The sequence below is a fragment of the Pholis gunnellus genome, assembly GCF_910591455.1.
Source record: "Pholis gunnellus genome assembly, chromosome: 7".
Lineage (NCBI taxonomy): Eukaryota > Metazoa > Chordata > Actinopteri > Perciformes > Pholidae > Pholis > Pholis gunnellus.
Window position 1 is genome coordinate 1,728,282 of NC_136533.1, and position 15,498 is coordinate 1,743,779.

The 15,498-nt window shown below is 41.9% G+C and overlaps 1 protein-coding gene across 1 annotated transcript; it reads left to right on the plus strand.

Annotated features, from left to right (window-relative positions):
• Positions 1 to 151: 151 nt before the first annotated feature.
• LOC306698944 (uncharacterized protein) lies at positions 152 to 9,899 on the plus strand. Its single transcript, XM_079163445.1, has 2 exons — positions 152 to 1,779; positions 7,522 to 9,899. The coding sequence occupies exons 1-2, from the start codon at positions 397 to 399 to the stop codon at positions 8,914 to 8,916; spliced, it is 2,778 nt and encodes a 925-aa protein (XP_079019571.1). The 5' UTR covers positions 152 to 396; the 3' UTR covers positions 8,917 to 9,899.
• Positions 9,900 to 15,498: the final 5,599 nt, after the last annotated feature.

Consider the following 15,498-nt stretch of genomic DNA (forward strand, 5'->3'; position numbering starts at 1 on the left):
CGTAAGACAACACGTTTGTGTTTGTTTAAAAAGTTATTAATCTGTTTGGAATGAAACTCAACCTGTCAAACTGTAGTGGTGAAGCTCCGCCCCCTCATCTGACTCACCCGAGACAAACCAGGAAACATGTTGTGACACACACACACACACACACACACACACACACACTGAGAGAGACGGACGATAAGATTCACCTTCAGACCATGAACACCACTTCCTCTAAGAGAAGGACATCTACAGGAGGGAATACTGGGAGTACTGGGAATACGACCACTTCAACCAGCTGCTGAATCCACAAACTGAACAGAAGATTCACAAGAACAAAGACTCGGAGTAACTTTCAGGAAGTGGCTGAGCCGTCTGCCTGCTGTGAGTTCAGCTTCACTCAGAGACTAAATGGCTTCCAGATTAGAAGAAGATCTCTGCTGTCCGGTCTGTCATGAGGTCTTTAGAGATCCCGTCCTCCTGTCGTGTAGCCACAGCTTCTGTAACGCGTGTCTGCAGAGCTGGTGGACAGAAAAACCAACACGAGAGTGTCCGGTTTGTAAGAGAAGATCTTCAAAGGGAAGAATACCTCCTAACTTGGCTCTAAAGAACCTGTGTGAGACTTTCTTACAGGAGAGAGATCAGAGAGCTTCAGAGCCTCTCTGCAGTCTGCACTCTGAGAAACTCAAACTCTTCTGTCTGGACCATCAGCAGCCGGTGTGTCTCGTCTGCAGAGATTCAGAGAAACACAGCGACCACAGATTCAGACCCATCGATGAAGCTGCTCCACAACACAAGAAGAACCTTCAGGAAGCTCTGGAGCCCTTAAAGAAGAAGTTAAATGTTTTTAAACGAGTTAAAGTGGAGTTTGATCAAACAGCAGAACACATGAAGGTCCAGGCCCGACGCACAGAGAGGCAGATTCAGGAGCAGTTTAAGAAGCTTCACCAGTTTCTAGAGGAGGAAGAGGAGGCCAGGATGGCTGCACTGAGGGAGGAAGAGGAGCAGAAGAGTCAGATGATGAAGGAGAAGATGGAGGCTCTGAGCAGAGAGATAGCAGCTCTTTCAGACACAGTCAGAGCCACAGAGGACGAGCTGAGAGCTGAAGACGTCTCATTCCTGAACAACTACAAGGCTGCAGTGGAAAGAGTCCAGCAGCGCCCCCTGCTGGAGGATCCACAGCTGCTCTCAGGAGCTCTGATAGACCAGGCCAAACACCTGGGCAACCTGGCCTTCAACATCTGGAACAAGATGAAGGACATGGTCTCCTACACTCCTGTGGTTCTGGACCCAAACACTGCTAATCCAGCACTCATCCTGTCTGAAGATCTGACCAGTGTGAGAGGAGGAGAAGAGAGACAGCAGCTTCCTTATAATCCAGAGAGGATTTATGGTGACTGGTCTGTTCTGGGTTCTGAGGGATTTAACTCAGGGACTCACATCTGGGACGTCCAGGTTGGAGACAGTACATACTGGGAACTGGGTGTGATAGCAGAGTCTGTTCAGAGGACGAGAGTCATACGGTCTGGATTATGGACAATAGAGTTCTTTGGAGGTGAATACAGAGCTTACTCTCCATCATCAGATCAACTCACTGTTCTCAAAGTCCAGAAGAAGTTCCAGAGCATCAGAGTGAATCTGGACTGTAACAGAGGAAAGCTGTCGTTCTCTGATCCTGAAACCAACACACACATACACACCTTCACACACACTTTCACTGAGAGGATGTTTCCATTCATGAGTACTATGGATCTCCATCTGAAGGTTTTACCAGTGAAGGTCTCTGTGACTGTAGAACAGAAATAGAAGATGTTGACGGTGATGATGACGCACTTCATTTACTTCTGAGTCTTTGAGGAACATGTGACTATGTTGTCCTGATGATGATGATGATGATGATGATGATGATGATGATGATGATGATGATGATGAGGATAATATCTCCACTATAACTAGAAGGTGTGGTGTGAACGTTGGATGCTGAGAAGTTGCCGCTTCACTGAATTGCTGGTTTAAATGTTAAATCATCATTTGAGCTTTGTTCTTGTTGTGTGTGATCACATTCCATGTGTACGCGTGTCAGAGGAAAGCACAAGGAAAGAGATTTAAGTCATAAATCTAGAAATAACAAACAGATGTTCTCTGAGATAAAGTCAGACATTTATGAGAAACAAACTCAGAAGAATTGTTGAGTTACAGGAAAGTAGAGACGAAGAACTTCTGTGTTTGACGACAGGAAGCAAAGCTAACAGTAAAAACTAAGCGTTGAGAAGAGAACGTTCCTCTGAACACAAAGCGTTGTGTTCCCAACTGAGGGAGAACATCACTGATGATGGAGAATTATGTCCTGTAGAGTTTTCCTTCAATGGATATGTGATGGTGGGAGGAGCTACACGTATATTATTGATGATATATCTTTACTAGTGAATGTGTTTTAGAGAGTTTATTTCACATTATTATTGTACATTCCTCAGTAAAAGTGTAGAAATGTTGCTTCAGTCGTTTGTAAACCTTCAAATGTTCAAACGACGTCTGAAGCAGAATGTTTGTGATTCGCTCTCACTCATTTATATTTTGCTGTTTTAATAAACGACGTCGGGAAGAAATGTAGTTTGGTCGCTTTAATGCAAACATGCTGGAGTCATATAGAGCTTAAACATAATAATAACCAATAAACTAAATGTAGATGAAAATAACATTTTAGTTCTGGGAACTAGAAAGAGGTTTAGATAGAAACCTAAAAAACAAAAAAAACAAAAAAAACAATGAAAGAAAGATTATACTCCTTTGTATTAAGCTAAAAGAAAGACTTGAATCTCTTTCAAAATAAAATGTAGATAATAAATAAACTAAAAGAAACAATGTGGTCGACCGTGAGCAAACACAGTGAAGATTCTAAAAAAGAGAGTAAAGATGATACTTTAAAGACGACAGGAAAAACAAGACAATGACAACAAATGTGAAAATAACGTGACTAATTCTCCTGATTTGTATCCAAGCGTACATTTTAGTGAGGGGGGGTGCAGAGGACGACCTCCTCCACCTCCTTCCCTCTGCTTCTCCTTCAGCCGTCTCACAACAGGCTCCACAGGCTCCTGATCCTCCAAAACCTCCACTCCGCTCTTCTCCTGCCACTCCAGCGCAGACAATTCAGCTGAAAGTGTGTCTGCGCTGAAACAACTCATGAGCGAGGACTCCAACGGACCGCTGTACAGGCCAGCACACACCAGAGCAACAGGATACGGTGAGCAACACCCACCAGTAGTATATACGCTGTACACACAGCAACAGCGCTGCAGCGAAACCATCAAAAGAAAAAAGGGAAACAAAATATGATATTTGACTATGATGATGCTGTTTGAAACATCTGAACCTGTTTGTTCTGATGTGTGTTTCCGAGACAATCAAAGACGCGGAGGCAGGTGTGGACGGGGCCGTGGGGAACGTGGAGAGAGAGCGGATGGACGGGAGTCTTACGGAGCGGAGCCTGGTTGTTCTTCAAGGAGAGAGGAGCGGAGAGGAGGACATCGGAGGAGGAGGAGGCCGTCAGGACTCCTAATTCAGCAGACGAGTCAGGTCATGTAACAACACACACACACACACACACTGATGCACAGACTGACGGTAAAGAATAATAGATAGAAATATTAGAACTATATCAAAAAATTAATCGTATGAGTGAAATTGATCCAGGAAGACCATATTGTGAGACTGAAAAGCAAACATGTCTGTTATTGTTCACTTTGGGGTTTTTTATTGTGTTTGGTGGGTTTGTTGTGGATGTTGGTTAACCTCGTATCCTAGCGTTTCCCTGGGCATCACGGTTGGGTCACTGGAATGAGGGGTCAGTGTTTGTCACGTTGACATGAGTGTTGGACAGTGTAGACGTGAAGGACTGAGGCCCTTTGACCTGAGAGATGAATGTTATCTAGAGGAGGAGGACTGGTGTAAGGATGAGTGTTTAGTGTTGCATGTTGCAGACCTTAGAGGGAGGTACACTCAGCATTGGAGTCCTTTGACCTACGCTGGAAAACAGGGGTGAGCGTTTGGCGTCTGCCTTGGAGGTTGAAGATCTTGGGGATAGACGTTAAGCGCTGGAGTCCGTTGACCAAAGAGACGATAGAGTCCAGTGAGAGGCTCAGACTGGGTCTAGAGCAACGGCTTTTATTCAGATTGTGCCAAAAAACGAATCTAGAAACTCACGGTGACGACTGTGTTCAGAGAAAGAACAACGTGTTAGCCCGATATAAGAGAGAGAGATTTAGCAGGATGTGGGGGCGAGGAGCCAGGGTTACTCCACCTGATGAACACAATGTCACGTTCATGGAAGGAAAAAGTGGGAAAGTGAGCTGCCAACATCCAAACGAATGAGTGAATGAATGTGGTTTTCCTGTGGAGAGGTTTATTCAGTCTCAATCTGATGTAGAAATTACACACAGGGTTGGTAAAAACAAAAGAATGATATGGAAAAATAAAAAAATAAACAAAAGAAGATGTTACATGTTCACCCTCTCCTCTGCTGAGGAAGAGGTTTTGAAAACAATTAATGCAACTAAAAAAGTGAAAATCGACCCACCGGGGGAAGAATCTTTCTTTATGTAGATGACATTGTGATGTGCTCTAAGACTCAACAACAATGCAAAGAGGAGACTCTGGCACTGCTAACGTTTCTCTGGGAACAAGGTCATAAAGTACGCAGAAACAAACTCCAGCTCTGGAAAGAAAAAGTGAAATATTTGGGTTATGATTTATCAAAGAATGGCCGATCGACAAAAGAAAAGAAGCCGTTCACAAAGCAAACAAAAAGACAAATGATGTCATTCTTAGAAATGACTAATTTCTGTAGAAATTGGGTTCCTAATTATGCTGAATTAGCAAAACCTTTATCAAAATTGATTCATGATTAAACTATGGGAGCACATGACGAGTTGTGCTGGACTCTTGAAGCAGACGAAGCTTTAAAGATATTAAAAGAGATGTTAACAAGTTCATCAGGTGGGATTGCCAAATTATGACTTTTACACAAACAGTAGACTGCAGAGGGGTTTACATTCCATTTAAAGATGCAGATGTGACTGTTTGTTGATGACTCGGGTCAAAATGATTTAGATGGTACAAATGCAACGGGATATGCAGTAGTGACAAATAATAAGGTTTAAAATCTGAATGTCTAAACATCACATTCTTCAGCACAAAGCTGCAGAACTAATCGCTCTCACAGACACAGAGGGAAAGACAAGGTCGTTACTAAGACCATAAAGGTCAGCCCATCTGGCAGTCTCAGTCAGTCTGAGTACATGGATGACGTTGGGGTCCCTCGGGGAGATGCGGGGTTTTAATCAGTGCTGTTTTGGTGAGCAACACTATGGTAGAGAGCTCAGGAGGTGTTGCTGCTGGAAAGAGGGAGGAGTCTACAAAAATGTTTGGTTCATCTGGATTGAACTTTCATACCAAGTTTGGGGAGATTAATGCAGCGATGAATTGATGTTAACATGACTAAACATACTCTAGTGTACTTACAGATTTCCTAGCAGGACGGTGAGGAGCTGGGAAGCGACGACTCAGCGTAAATGTTTACACTGAACTGTAAATTAATGACGATTCGTATGTCGAAAATCGAGAGAAGAGACGAAATGATGATTGCAGTAAAACCTGTAGCTGATTAAGACAGTACACAGAATGTTTGTTAGAACATTCTTTATATTCAATATGTTGTTATTAGTATAATTCATATAACATTAAAATACATGTAATCTTGATACGTTCAATGTTATTGTTTTTTATGTTTTGTTCATGCTTTAAACATTTTTACACTACATTCAAAAATACACATTGATGTCTTGTTTATGTCTTGTTTATGTTTGGACATTTATTCAAATGTTATAGAAGGCGGTTGGACGTTGATTCATTGATTCATTTTGATTTTATTAGAAGTTATACGATAGTATAAACAGGTGGGTTATGTTCGAGCACAAATCTAAATGAGGAATGATAAGTGTGCTTACAAAGCTTGGTGTCCTTATGTGTCCTTGTTGTGTAAACGTCCTCTGACATTAAGCGCTACAGCTGTTTAGTCTCCACAGGAACACTCAGCACTGCTTGTAATGATTCATAAAGTTGTAGACGGCGTCAATACTTCATGGCGTCTTCTGATTATAAAAGTGACCTTTGTACTAGAACGAATTGTTAAAGTGTCCAGATACTTAGAATATGCTGAATGAAGGCAGTTTGTGTGTGTTATGCTTCTGTGACGTATGTTGCTTGTGACACGATGTTTACTTGGTATAAATGTCCGAGGCTCAGAGACAGACCTCCGAGCAGCCTTGATCCATGTTTACTGTGTGTGAATCAACTCTGTCTCCTTCTTTGCAAAGAATAAATGTCTGTTTAATGATTGTTACAACAGCTCGAGTGAATTTTTCTAACAGGTTTTCTAAAATGTGCTTTGTGTTTGGTGTGAACACAGCATTAGAGGACGACTCTACATGTCTGAATGATGCTTTTATTTTGTAGAAAGTCTCTTCACTAATAGATGTGATTTAGTTTAGTAGATGGAGAAATAAACTCTGTTCAACGGTTCAACAGAAAGAGACAAAGATCCTCTGATCAACAGCTGAATACGAAGAGAAGAAATCAGCAGGTAAAAGAAACAGGAAGCTGAGATTTAAACATGAACAGCTTCCTGTTTCTGTGTCAAGAGTTTCACAATAAAAGCAGCGTAGAACAAGCTGGACTTAACTTTATCAAAGCTCTTCTTCAGACTTCACAATAGAAACAGAAGGTTAGTCTAGAGTTACTGTTGGACCATCAGCTGAACTCATCACAGTTTAAACCTCTTCAATCTATATTTACTGATCAATAATGAAACTAGTTCATCATTATTCTGTCATGTGACTCAGTTTGAATCATTTCATTCAAACTATTTCACAAGTAACTAAAACATCTGCTTCTGTTAGAATAACTATTATTGAAGGAAAGAAGAACAACATCATTATAAACTGCTGAGTCATAACTTTTCAACCTGGTGGACATTAATCTACACACATTCATTCACACGTTCACACTCATGTTGTTTTATTTATGGGTTTACACGACTGAGATTCTTCTTTTTCTTTGTTTACTTCCTGCTGTTTCACTTCCACACGTTGTCTGCGTAAGACAACACGTTTGTGTTTGTTTAAAAAGTTATTAATCTGTTTGGAATGAAACTCAACCTGTAGTGGTGAAGCTCCGCCCCCTCATCTGACTCACCCGAGACAAACCAGGAAACATGTTGTGACACACACACACACACACACACACACACACTGAGAGAGACGGACGATAAGATTCACCTTCAGACCATGAACACCACTTCCTCTAAGAGAAGGACATCTACAGGAGGGAATACTGGGAGTACTGGGAATACGACCACTTCAACCAGCTGCTGAATCCACAAACTGAACAGAAGATTCACAAGAACAAAGACTCGGAGTAACTTTCAGGAAGTGGCTGAGCCGTCTGCCTGCTGTGAGTTCAGCTTCACTCAGAGACTAAATGGCTTCCAGATTAGAAGAAGATCTCTGCTGTCCGGTCTGTCATGAGGTCTTTAGAGATCCCGTCCTCCTGTTGTGTAGCCACAGCTTCTGTAACGCGTGTCTGCAGAGCTGGTGGACAGAAAAACCAACACGAGAGTGTCCGGTTTGTCAGAGCAGATCTTCAAAGGAACACGAACCTCCTAACTTGGCTCTAAAGAACCTGTGTGAGACTTTCTTACAGGAGAGAGATCAGAGAGCTTCAGAGCCTCTCTGCAGTCTGCACTCTGAGAAACTCAAACTCTTCTGTCTGGACCATCAGCAGCCGGTGTGTCACATCTGCAGAGATTCAGAGAAACACAGCGACCACAGATTCAGACCCATCGATGAAGCTGCTCCACAACACAAGAAGAACCTTCAGGAAGCTCTGGAGCCCTTAAAGGAGAAGTTAAATGTTTATGAAGAAGTTAAAGTGGAGTTTGATCAAACAGCAGAACACATGAAGGTCCAGGCCCGACGCACAGAGAGGCAGATTCAGGAGCAGTTTAAGAAGCTTCACCAGTTTCTAGAGGAGGAAGAGGAGGCCAGGATGGCTGCACTGAGGGAGGAAGAGGAGCAGAAGAGTCAGATGATGAAGGAGAAGATGGAGGCTCTGAGCAGAGAGATAGCAGCTCTTTCAGACACAGTCAGAGCCACAGAGGACGAGCTGAGAGCTGAAGACGTCTCATTCCTGAACAACTACAAGGCTGCAGTGGAAAGAGTCCAGCAGCGCCCCCTGCTGGAGGATCCACAGCTGCTCTCAGGAGCTCTGATAGACGAGGCCAAACACCTGGGCAACCTGGCCTTCAACATCTGGAACAAGATGAAGGACATGGTCTCCTACACTCCTGTGGTTCTGGACCCAAACACTGCTGGTTCAAGACTCATCCTGTCTGAAGATCTGACCAGTGTGAGTCTAGGAGAAGAGATACAGCAGCTTCCTGATAATCCAGAGAGGATTTATGATGACTGGTGTATTCTGGGTTCTGAGGGATTTAACTCAGGGACTCACATCTGGGACGTCCAGGTTGGAGACAGTACATACTGGGAACTGGGTGTGTTACCAGAGTCTGTTCAGAGGAAGAGAGACATATGGTCTGGATTATGGAGAATATCGTTCTTTGGAGGTGAATACAGAGCTTTCTCTCCATCATCAGGTGAATTCACTGATCTCAAAGTCCAGAAGAAGTTCCAGAGCATCAGAGTGAATCTGGACTGTAACAGAGGAAAGCTGTCGTTCTCTGATCCTGAAACCAACACACACATACACACCTTCACACACACTTTCACTGAGAGGATGTTTCCGTACATGAATACTCTGGATCAACAACTGAAGGTTTTACCAGTGAAGGTCTCTGTGACTGTAGAACAGAAATAGAAGATGTTGACGGTGATGATGACGCACTTCATTTACTTCTGAGTCTTTGAGGAACATGTGACTATGTTGTCCTGATGATGAAGATGATGATGATGATGATGATGATGATGATGATGGTTTTCATGGTGATGATGATGATGATGATGATGGTGATGGGTTTTCATGGTGATGATGATGATGATGATGGTGATGGTTTTCATGGTGATGATGATGATGATGATGATGGTGATGGTTTTCATGGTGATGATGATGGTGATGGTTTTCATGGTGATGATGATGAAGATGAAGATGATGATGATTATGATGATGATGATGAGGATGATATCTTCACTATAACTAGAAGGTGTGGTGTGAACGTTGGATGCTGAGAAGTTGCCGCTTCACTGAATCGCTGGTTTAAATGTTAAATCATCATTTGAGCTTTGTTCTTGTTGTGTGTGTGTGATCACATTCCATGTGTACGCGTGTAAGAGGAAAGCACAAGGAAAGAGATTTAAGTCAGAAATCTAGAAATAACAAACAGATGTTCTCTGAGATAAAGTCAGACATTTATGAGAAACAAACTCAGAAGAATTGTTGAGTTACAGGAAAGTAGAGACGAAGAACTTCTGTGTTTGACGACAGGAAGCAAAGCTAACAGTAAAAACTAAGCGTTGAGAAGAGAACGTTCCTCTGAACACAAAGCGTTGTGTTCCTAACTGAGGGAGAACATCACTGATGATGGAGAATTATGTCCTGTAGAGTTTTCCTTCAATGGATATGTGATGGTGGGAGGAGCTACACGTATATTATTGATTATATATCTTTACTAGTGAATGTGTTTTAGAGAGTTTATTTCACATTATTATTGTACATTCCTCAGTAAAAGTGTAGAAATGTTGCTTCAGTCGTTTGTAAACCTTCAAATGTTCAAACGACGTCTGAAGCAGAATGTCTGTGATTCGCTCTCACTCATTTATATTTTGCTGTTTTAATAAACGACGTCGGGAAGAAATGTAGTTTGGTCGCTTTAATGCAAACATGCTGGAGTCATATAGAGCTTAAACATAATAATAACCAATAAACTAAATGTAGATGAAAATAACATTTTAGTTCTGGGAACTAGAAAGAGGTTTAGATAGAAACCTAAAAAACAAAAAAAACAATGAAAGGAAGATTATACTCCTTTGTATTAAGCTAAAAGAAAGACTTGAATCTCTTTCAAAATAAAATGTAGATAATAAATAAACTAAAAGAAACAATGTGGTCGACCGTGAGCAAACACAGTGAAGATTCTAAAAAAGAGAGTAAAGATGATACTTTAAAGACGACAGGAAAAACAAGACAATGACAACAAATGTGAACATAACGTGACTAATTCTCCTGATTTGTATCCAAGCGTACATTTTAGTGAGGGGGGGGTGCAGAGGACGACCTCCTCCACCTCCTTCCCTCTGCTTCTCCTTCAGCCGTCTCACAACAGGCTCCACAGGCTCCTGATCCTCCAAAACCTCCACTCCGCTCTTCTCCTGCCACTCCAGCGCAGACAATTCAGCTGAAAGTGTGTCTGCGCTGAAACAACTCATGAGCGAGGACTCCAACGGACCGCTGTACAGGCCAGCACACACCAGAGCAACAGGATACGGTGAGCAACACCCACCAGTAGTATATACGCTGTACACACAGCAACAGCGCTGCAGCGAAACCATCAAAAGAAAAAAGGGAAACAAAATATGATATTTGACTATGATGATGCTGTTTGAAACATCTGAACCTGTTTGTTCTGATGTGTGTTTCCGAGACAATCAAAGACGCGGAGGCAGGTGTGGACGGGGCCGTGGGGAACGTGGAGAGAGAGCGGATGGACGGGAGTCTTACGGAGCGGAGCCTGGTTGTTCTTCAAGGAGAGAGGAGCGGAGAGGAGGACATCGGAGGAGGAGGAGGCCGTCAGGACTCCGAATTCAGCAGACGAGTCAGGTCATGTAAAAACACACACACACACACACACTGATGCACAGACTGACGGTAAAGAATAATAGATAGAAATATTAGAACTATATCAAAAAATTAATCGTATGAGTGAAATTGATCCAGGAAGACCATATTGTGAGACTGAAAAGCAAACATGTCTGTTGTTGTTCACTTTGGGGTTTTTTATTGTGTTTGGTGGGTTTGTTGTGGATGTTGGTTAACCTCGTATCCTAGCGTTTCCCTGGGCATCACGGTTGGGTCACTGGAATGAGGGGTCAGTGTTTGTCACGTTGACATGAGTGTTGGACAGTGTAGACGTGAAGGACTGAGGCCCTTTGACCTGAGAGATGAATGTTATCTAGAGGAGGAGGACTGGTGTAAGGATGAGTGTTTAGTGTTGCATGTTGCAGACCTTAGAGGGAGGTACGCTCAGCATTGGAGTCCTTTGACCTACGCTGGAAAACAGGGGTGAGCGTTTGGCGTCTGCCTTGGAGGTTGAAGATCTTGGGGATAGACGTTAAGCGCTGGAGTCCGTTGACCAAAGAGACGATAGAGTCCAGTGAGAGGCTCAGACTGAGTCTAGAGCAACGGCTTTTATTCAGATTGTGCCAAAAAACGAAACTAGAAACTCACGGTGACGACTGTGTTCAGAGAAAGAACAACGCGTTAGCCCGATATAAGAGAGAGAGATTTAGCAGGATGTGGGGGCGAGGAGCCAGGGTTACTCCACCTGATGAACACAATGTCACGTTCATGGAAGGAAAAAGTGGGAAAGTGAGCTGCCAACATCCAAACGAATGAGTGAATGAATGTGGTTTTCCTGTGGAGAGGTTTATTCAGTCTCAATCTGATGTAGAAATTACACACAGGGTTGGTAAAAAAAAAAAGAACGATATGGAAAAATAAAAAAATAAACAAAAGAGGATGTTACATGTTCACCCTCTCCTCTGCTGAGGAAGAGGTTTTGAAAACAATTAATGCAACTAAAAAAGTTCAAATCGACCCACCAGGGGAAGAATCTTTCTTTATGTAGATGACATTGTGATGTGCTCTAAGACTCAACAACAATGCAAAGAGGAGACTCTGGCACTGCTAACGTTTCTCTGGGAACAAGGTCATAAAGTACGCAGAAACAAACTCCAGCTCTGGAAAGAAAAAGTGAAATATTTGGGTTTTGATTTATCAAAGAATGGCCGATCGACAAAAGAAAAGAAGCCGTTCACAAAGCAAACAAAAAGACAAATGATGTCATTCTTAGAAATGACTAATTTCTGTAGAAATTGGGTTCCTAATTATGCTGAATTAGCAAAATCTTTATCAAAATTGATTCATGATGAAACTATGGGAGCACATGACGAGTTGTGCTGGACTCTTGAAGCAGACGAAGCTTTAAAGATTTAAAAAGATGTTAACAAGTTCATCAGGTGGGATTGCCAAATTATGACTTTTACACAAACAGTAGACTGCAGAGGGGTTTACATTCCATTTAAAGATGCAGATGTGACTGTTTGTTGATGACTCGGGTCAAAATGATTGAGATGGTACAAATGCAACGGGATATGCAGTAGTGACAAATAATAAGGTTTAAAATCTGAATCTCTAAACATCACATTCTTCAGCACAAAGAATCAAAGACATCAACTAACAAACCTATTATACAGAGAGAATTGATATTACAATCATGAGATGCAGTACAATTCGGTTTATAAGTGCATAGCACACAAAACAGGTGCTGACCCGTTCCAACAGGAAACAGCAAAGCTGATGAGGAAGACATGCAAACACATGCTCCACAGCAATGAAAACTTATTGGATAAAACAAAACTGAAAAAAAATAAATAAATAAACAACGAAAGGTTCTGGGAATAACCCGAGGGAAACTAATATGACCTCAGACCTTCTATAGATATACGGCTCTGTTGAGCCATGATGGGTAACCATGGCTCAACAGGTGGGATGTTATCTATGATGAGCAGGGGCTTTACAAATTACTAAGAAAACATTTCTAGCATTATATGTGCAAAATATAATCCATTTCAACACATTTGCATGGATTTCATTGAACTAAACCAATATGAAGGGAAAGATATTGTTTGATAATAATTGACAGATACTCTAAATGCATCGAGATGCTGTTACGGAAGCAAAAGCTTTGACTAAAGACATAATACTACGTTTTGAAATACCAGAAACAAATTACTGTGAATATGATACACATTTTGTAAACAAGGTGATAAAACATTAGGCTGAGGTATTTGGAATAAACATGAAATGTCATTGCTCTTATCACCCACAGTCAGCAGGGTTGATTGAAAGAACAAATGGTACAATTACATTAAAATTAAGAAAACATATCTTAACGAGACTAAACCACATATGGGAGAAAATACAGCGGAATATATTAAAAAGGAAAATGTTAAAAAGAAAAGAAATGACGTCTTCTCCCACTCAGGAGGACTCATAACAGTCCACGCTCAAGGTCATGAGAACTTGAACAGCACCGAGGTGGGGGGGGAACGTTAAATGACCAACAGCTGTCTGCAGAGCAGAGAGCAGAACAAAGTGAATCAATCGTCCACTGATGACTCTTAATCTGGAGACGCCTGCTTCCTCTGAGTGAGTCTGGAGGAGCAGGGAAGAGAAAGTCTCCGGGGCCGCTTGTCTGACCAGTGAACACACCAACACGCTCAGAGGGATTTAGTGGCGTCTGTAAGAAACAGAAGAGCTCAGTGGTGGAACGAACATCACGGAAATTGGTAAATGTAGACAGCCGGGGCTATGTGGGATAAACGTAACTATGTTGTGCTTTGCTTTAGCGATTTTTTAATTTATGGTGGGAATTTAGGCAGATTAAATTGACAATTAATAAATACAGAATACAACCACACCAACATTACACGCTGGCAACCAGAAAATGATCCGGCAGGGTTCAAATGTGCCGTACAATTGTTTTACTTCTCCTCAGACTGCCTAGCAGCAACAGTTGGGTCACTCTGAACTATCTGTTGCCACCTGCTAACAAGATACCACACTGTTTCTCACCCGATGCAGCAAACTATATTTGTTTTCAGAATGAGTTCCTGTGAGGACCTTGATACGGTGCATAATATGTAAACATCTCACAGACAACTGATGGACACTGTGACGACCCAGCCTGGAACATGGTGGCTGATTGGCTGATGCAGAGCACCTGGTCCTGGAGCATAGAAGCCCTGATCCAGTGTTGCTCTGCCTGGTCTTTCTCTGGCATACACCCCACACTTCATCACACATGCAACCACGCTCACATTACTGATATACTGACTGACATACTTCACGAAGGTAATTACTTTCTTATTTAGTTTACAATAAATACGTTACTTTACCACCATCCCTTGTGTCTTGTCCATATTTGTCATGGCCTAAGAGCCGGGTTGTGACAAATACGAACGATGCCCAGAGCTGACACCTGGTGGTTCTGTTGAGGTAAGCTAAGCAGTGGAGCGGCTCGTGCATTGGCACAAGTTGGTGATGTTATTCTATGCGTTACCCATGGATGGCTCCTGCGTAACCTCCTAGAGACAGACCACGACCATAAAGGTCAGCCCATCTGGCAGTTTCAGTCAGTCTGAGTACATGGATGACGTTGGGGTCCCGAGGGGAGATGCAGGGTTTTAATCAGTGCTGTTTTGGTGAGCAACACTATGGTAGAGAGCTCAGGAGGTGTTGCTGGTGGAAAGAGGGAGGAGTCTACAAAAATGTTTGGTTCATCTGGATTGAACTTTCATACCAAGTTTGGGGAGATTAATGCAGCGATGAATTGATGTGAACGTGACTAAACATACTCTAGTGTACTTACAGATTTCCTAGCAGGACGGTGAGGAGCTGGGAAGTGACGACTCAACGTAAATGTTTACACTGAACTGTAAATTAATGACAATTCGTATGTCGACAATCGAGAGAAGAGACGAAATGATGATTGCAGTAAAACCTGTAGCTGATTAAGACAGTACACAGAATGTTTGTTAGAACATTCTTTATATTCAATATGTTATTCTTAGTATAATTCATAGAACATTAAAATACATGTAATCTTGATACATTCAATGTTATTGCTTTTTATGTTTTGTTTATGCTTTAAACATTTTTACACTACATTCAAAAATACACATTGATGTCTTGTTTATGTCTTGTTTATGTTTGGACATTTATTCAAATGTTATAGAAGGCGGTTGGACGTTGATTCATTGATTCATTTAGATTTTATTAGAAGTTAAACGATAGTATAAACAGGTGGGTTATGTTCAAGCAAAAATCTAAATGAGGAATGATAAGTGTGCTTACAAAGCTTGGTGTCCTTATGTGTCCTTGTTGTGTGAACGTCCTCTGACATTAAGCGCTACAGCTGTTTAGTCTCCACAGGAACACTCAGCACTGCTGGTAATGATTCATAAAGTTGTAGGCGGCGTCAATACTTCATGGTGTCTTCTGATTATAAAAGTGACCTTTGTACTAGAACGAATTGTTAAAGTGTCCAGATACTTAGAATATGCTGAATGAAGGCAGTTTGTGTGTGTTATGCTTCTGTGACGTATGTTGCTTGTGACACGATGTTTACTTGGTATAAATGTCCGAGGCTCAGAGACAGACCTC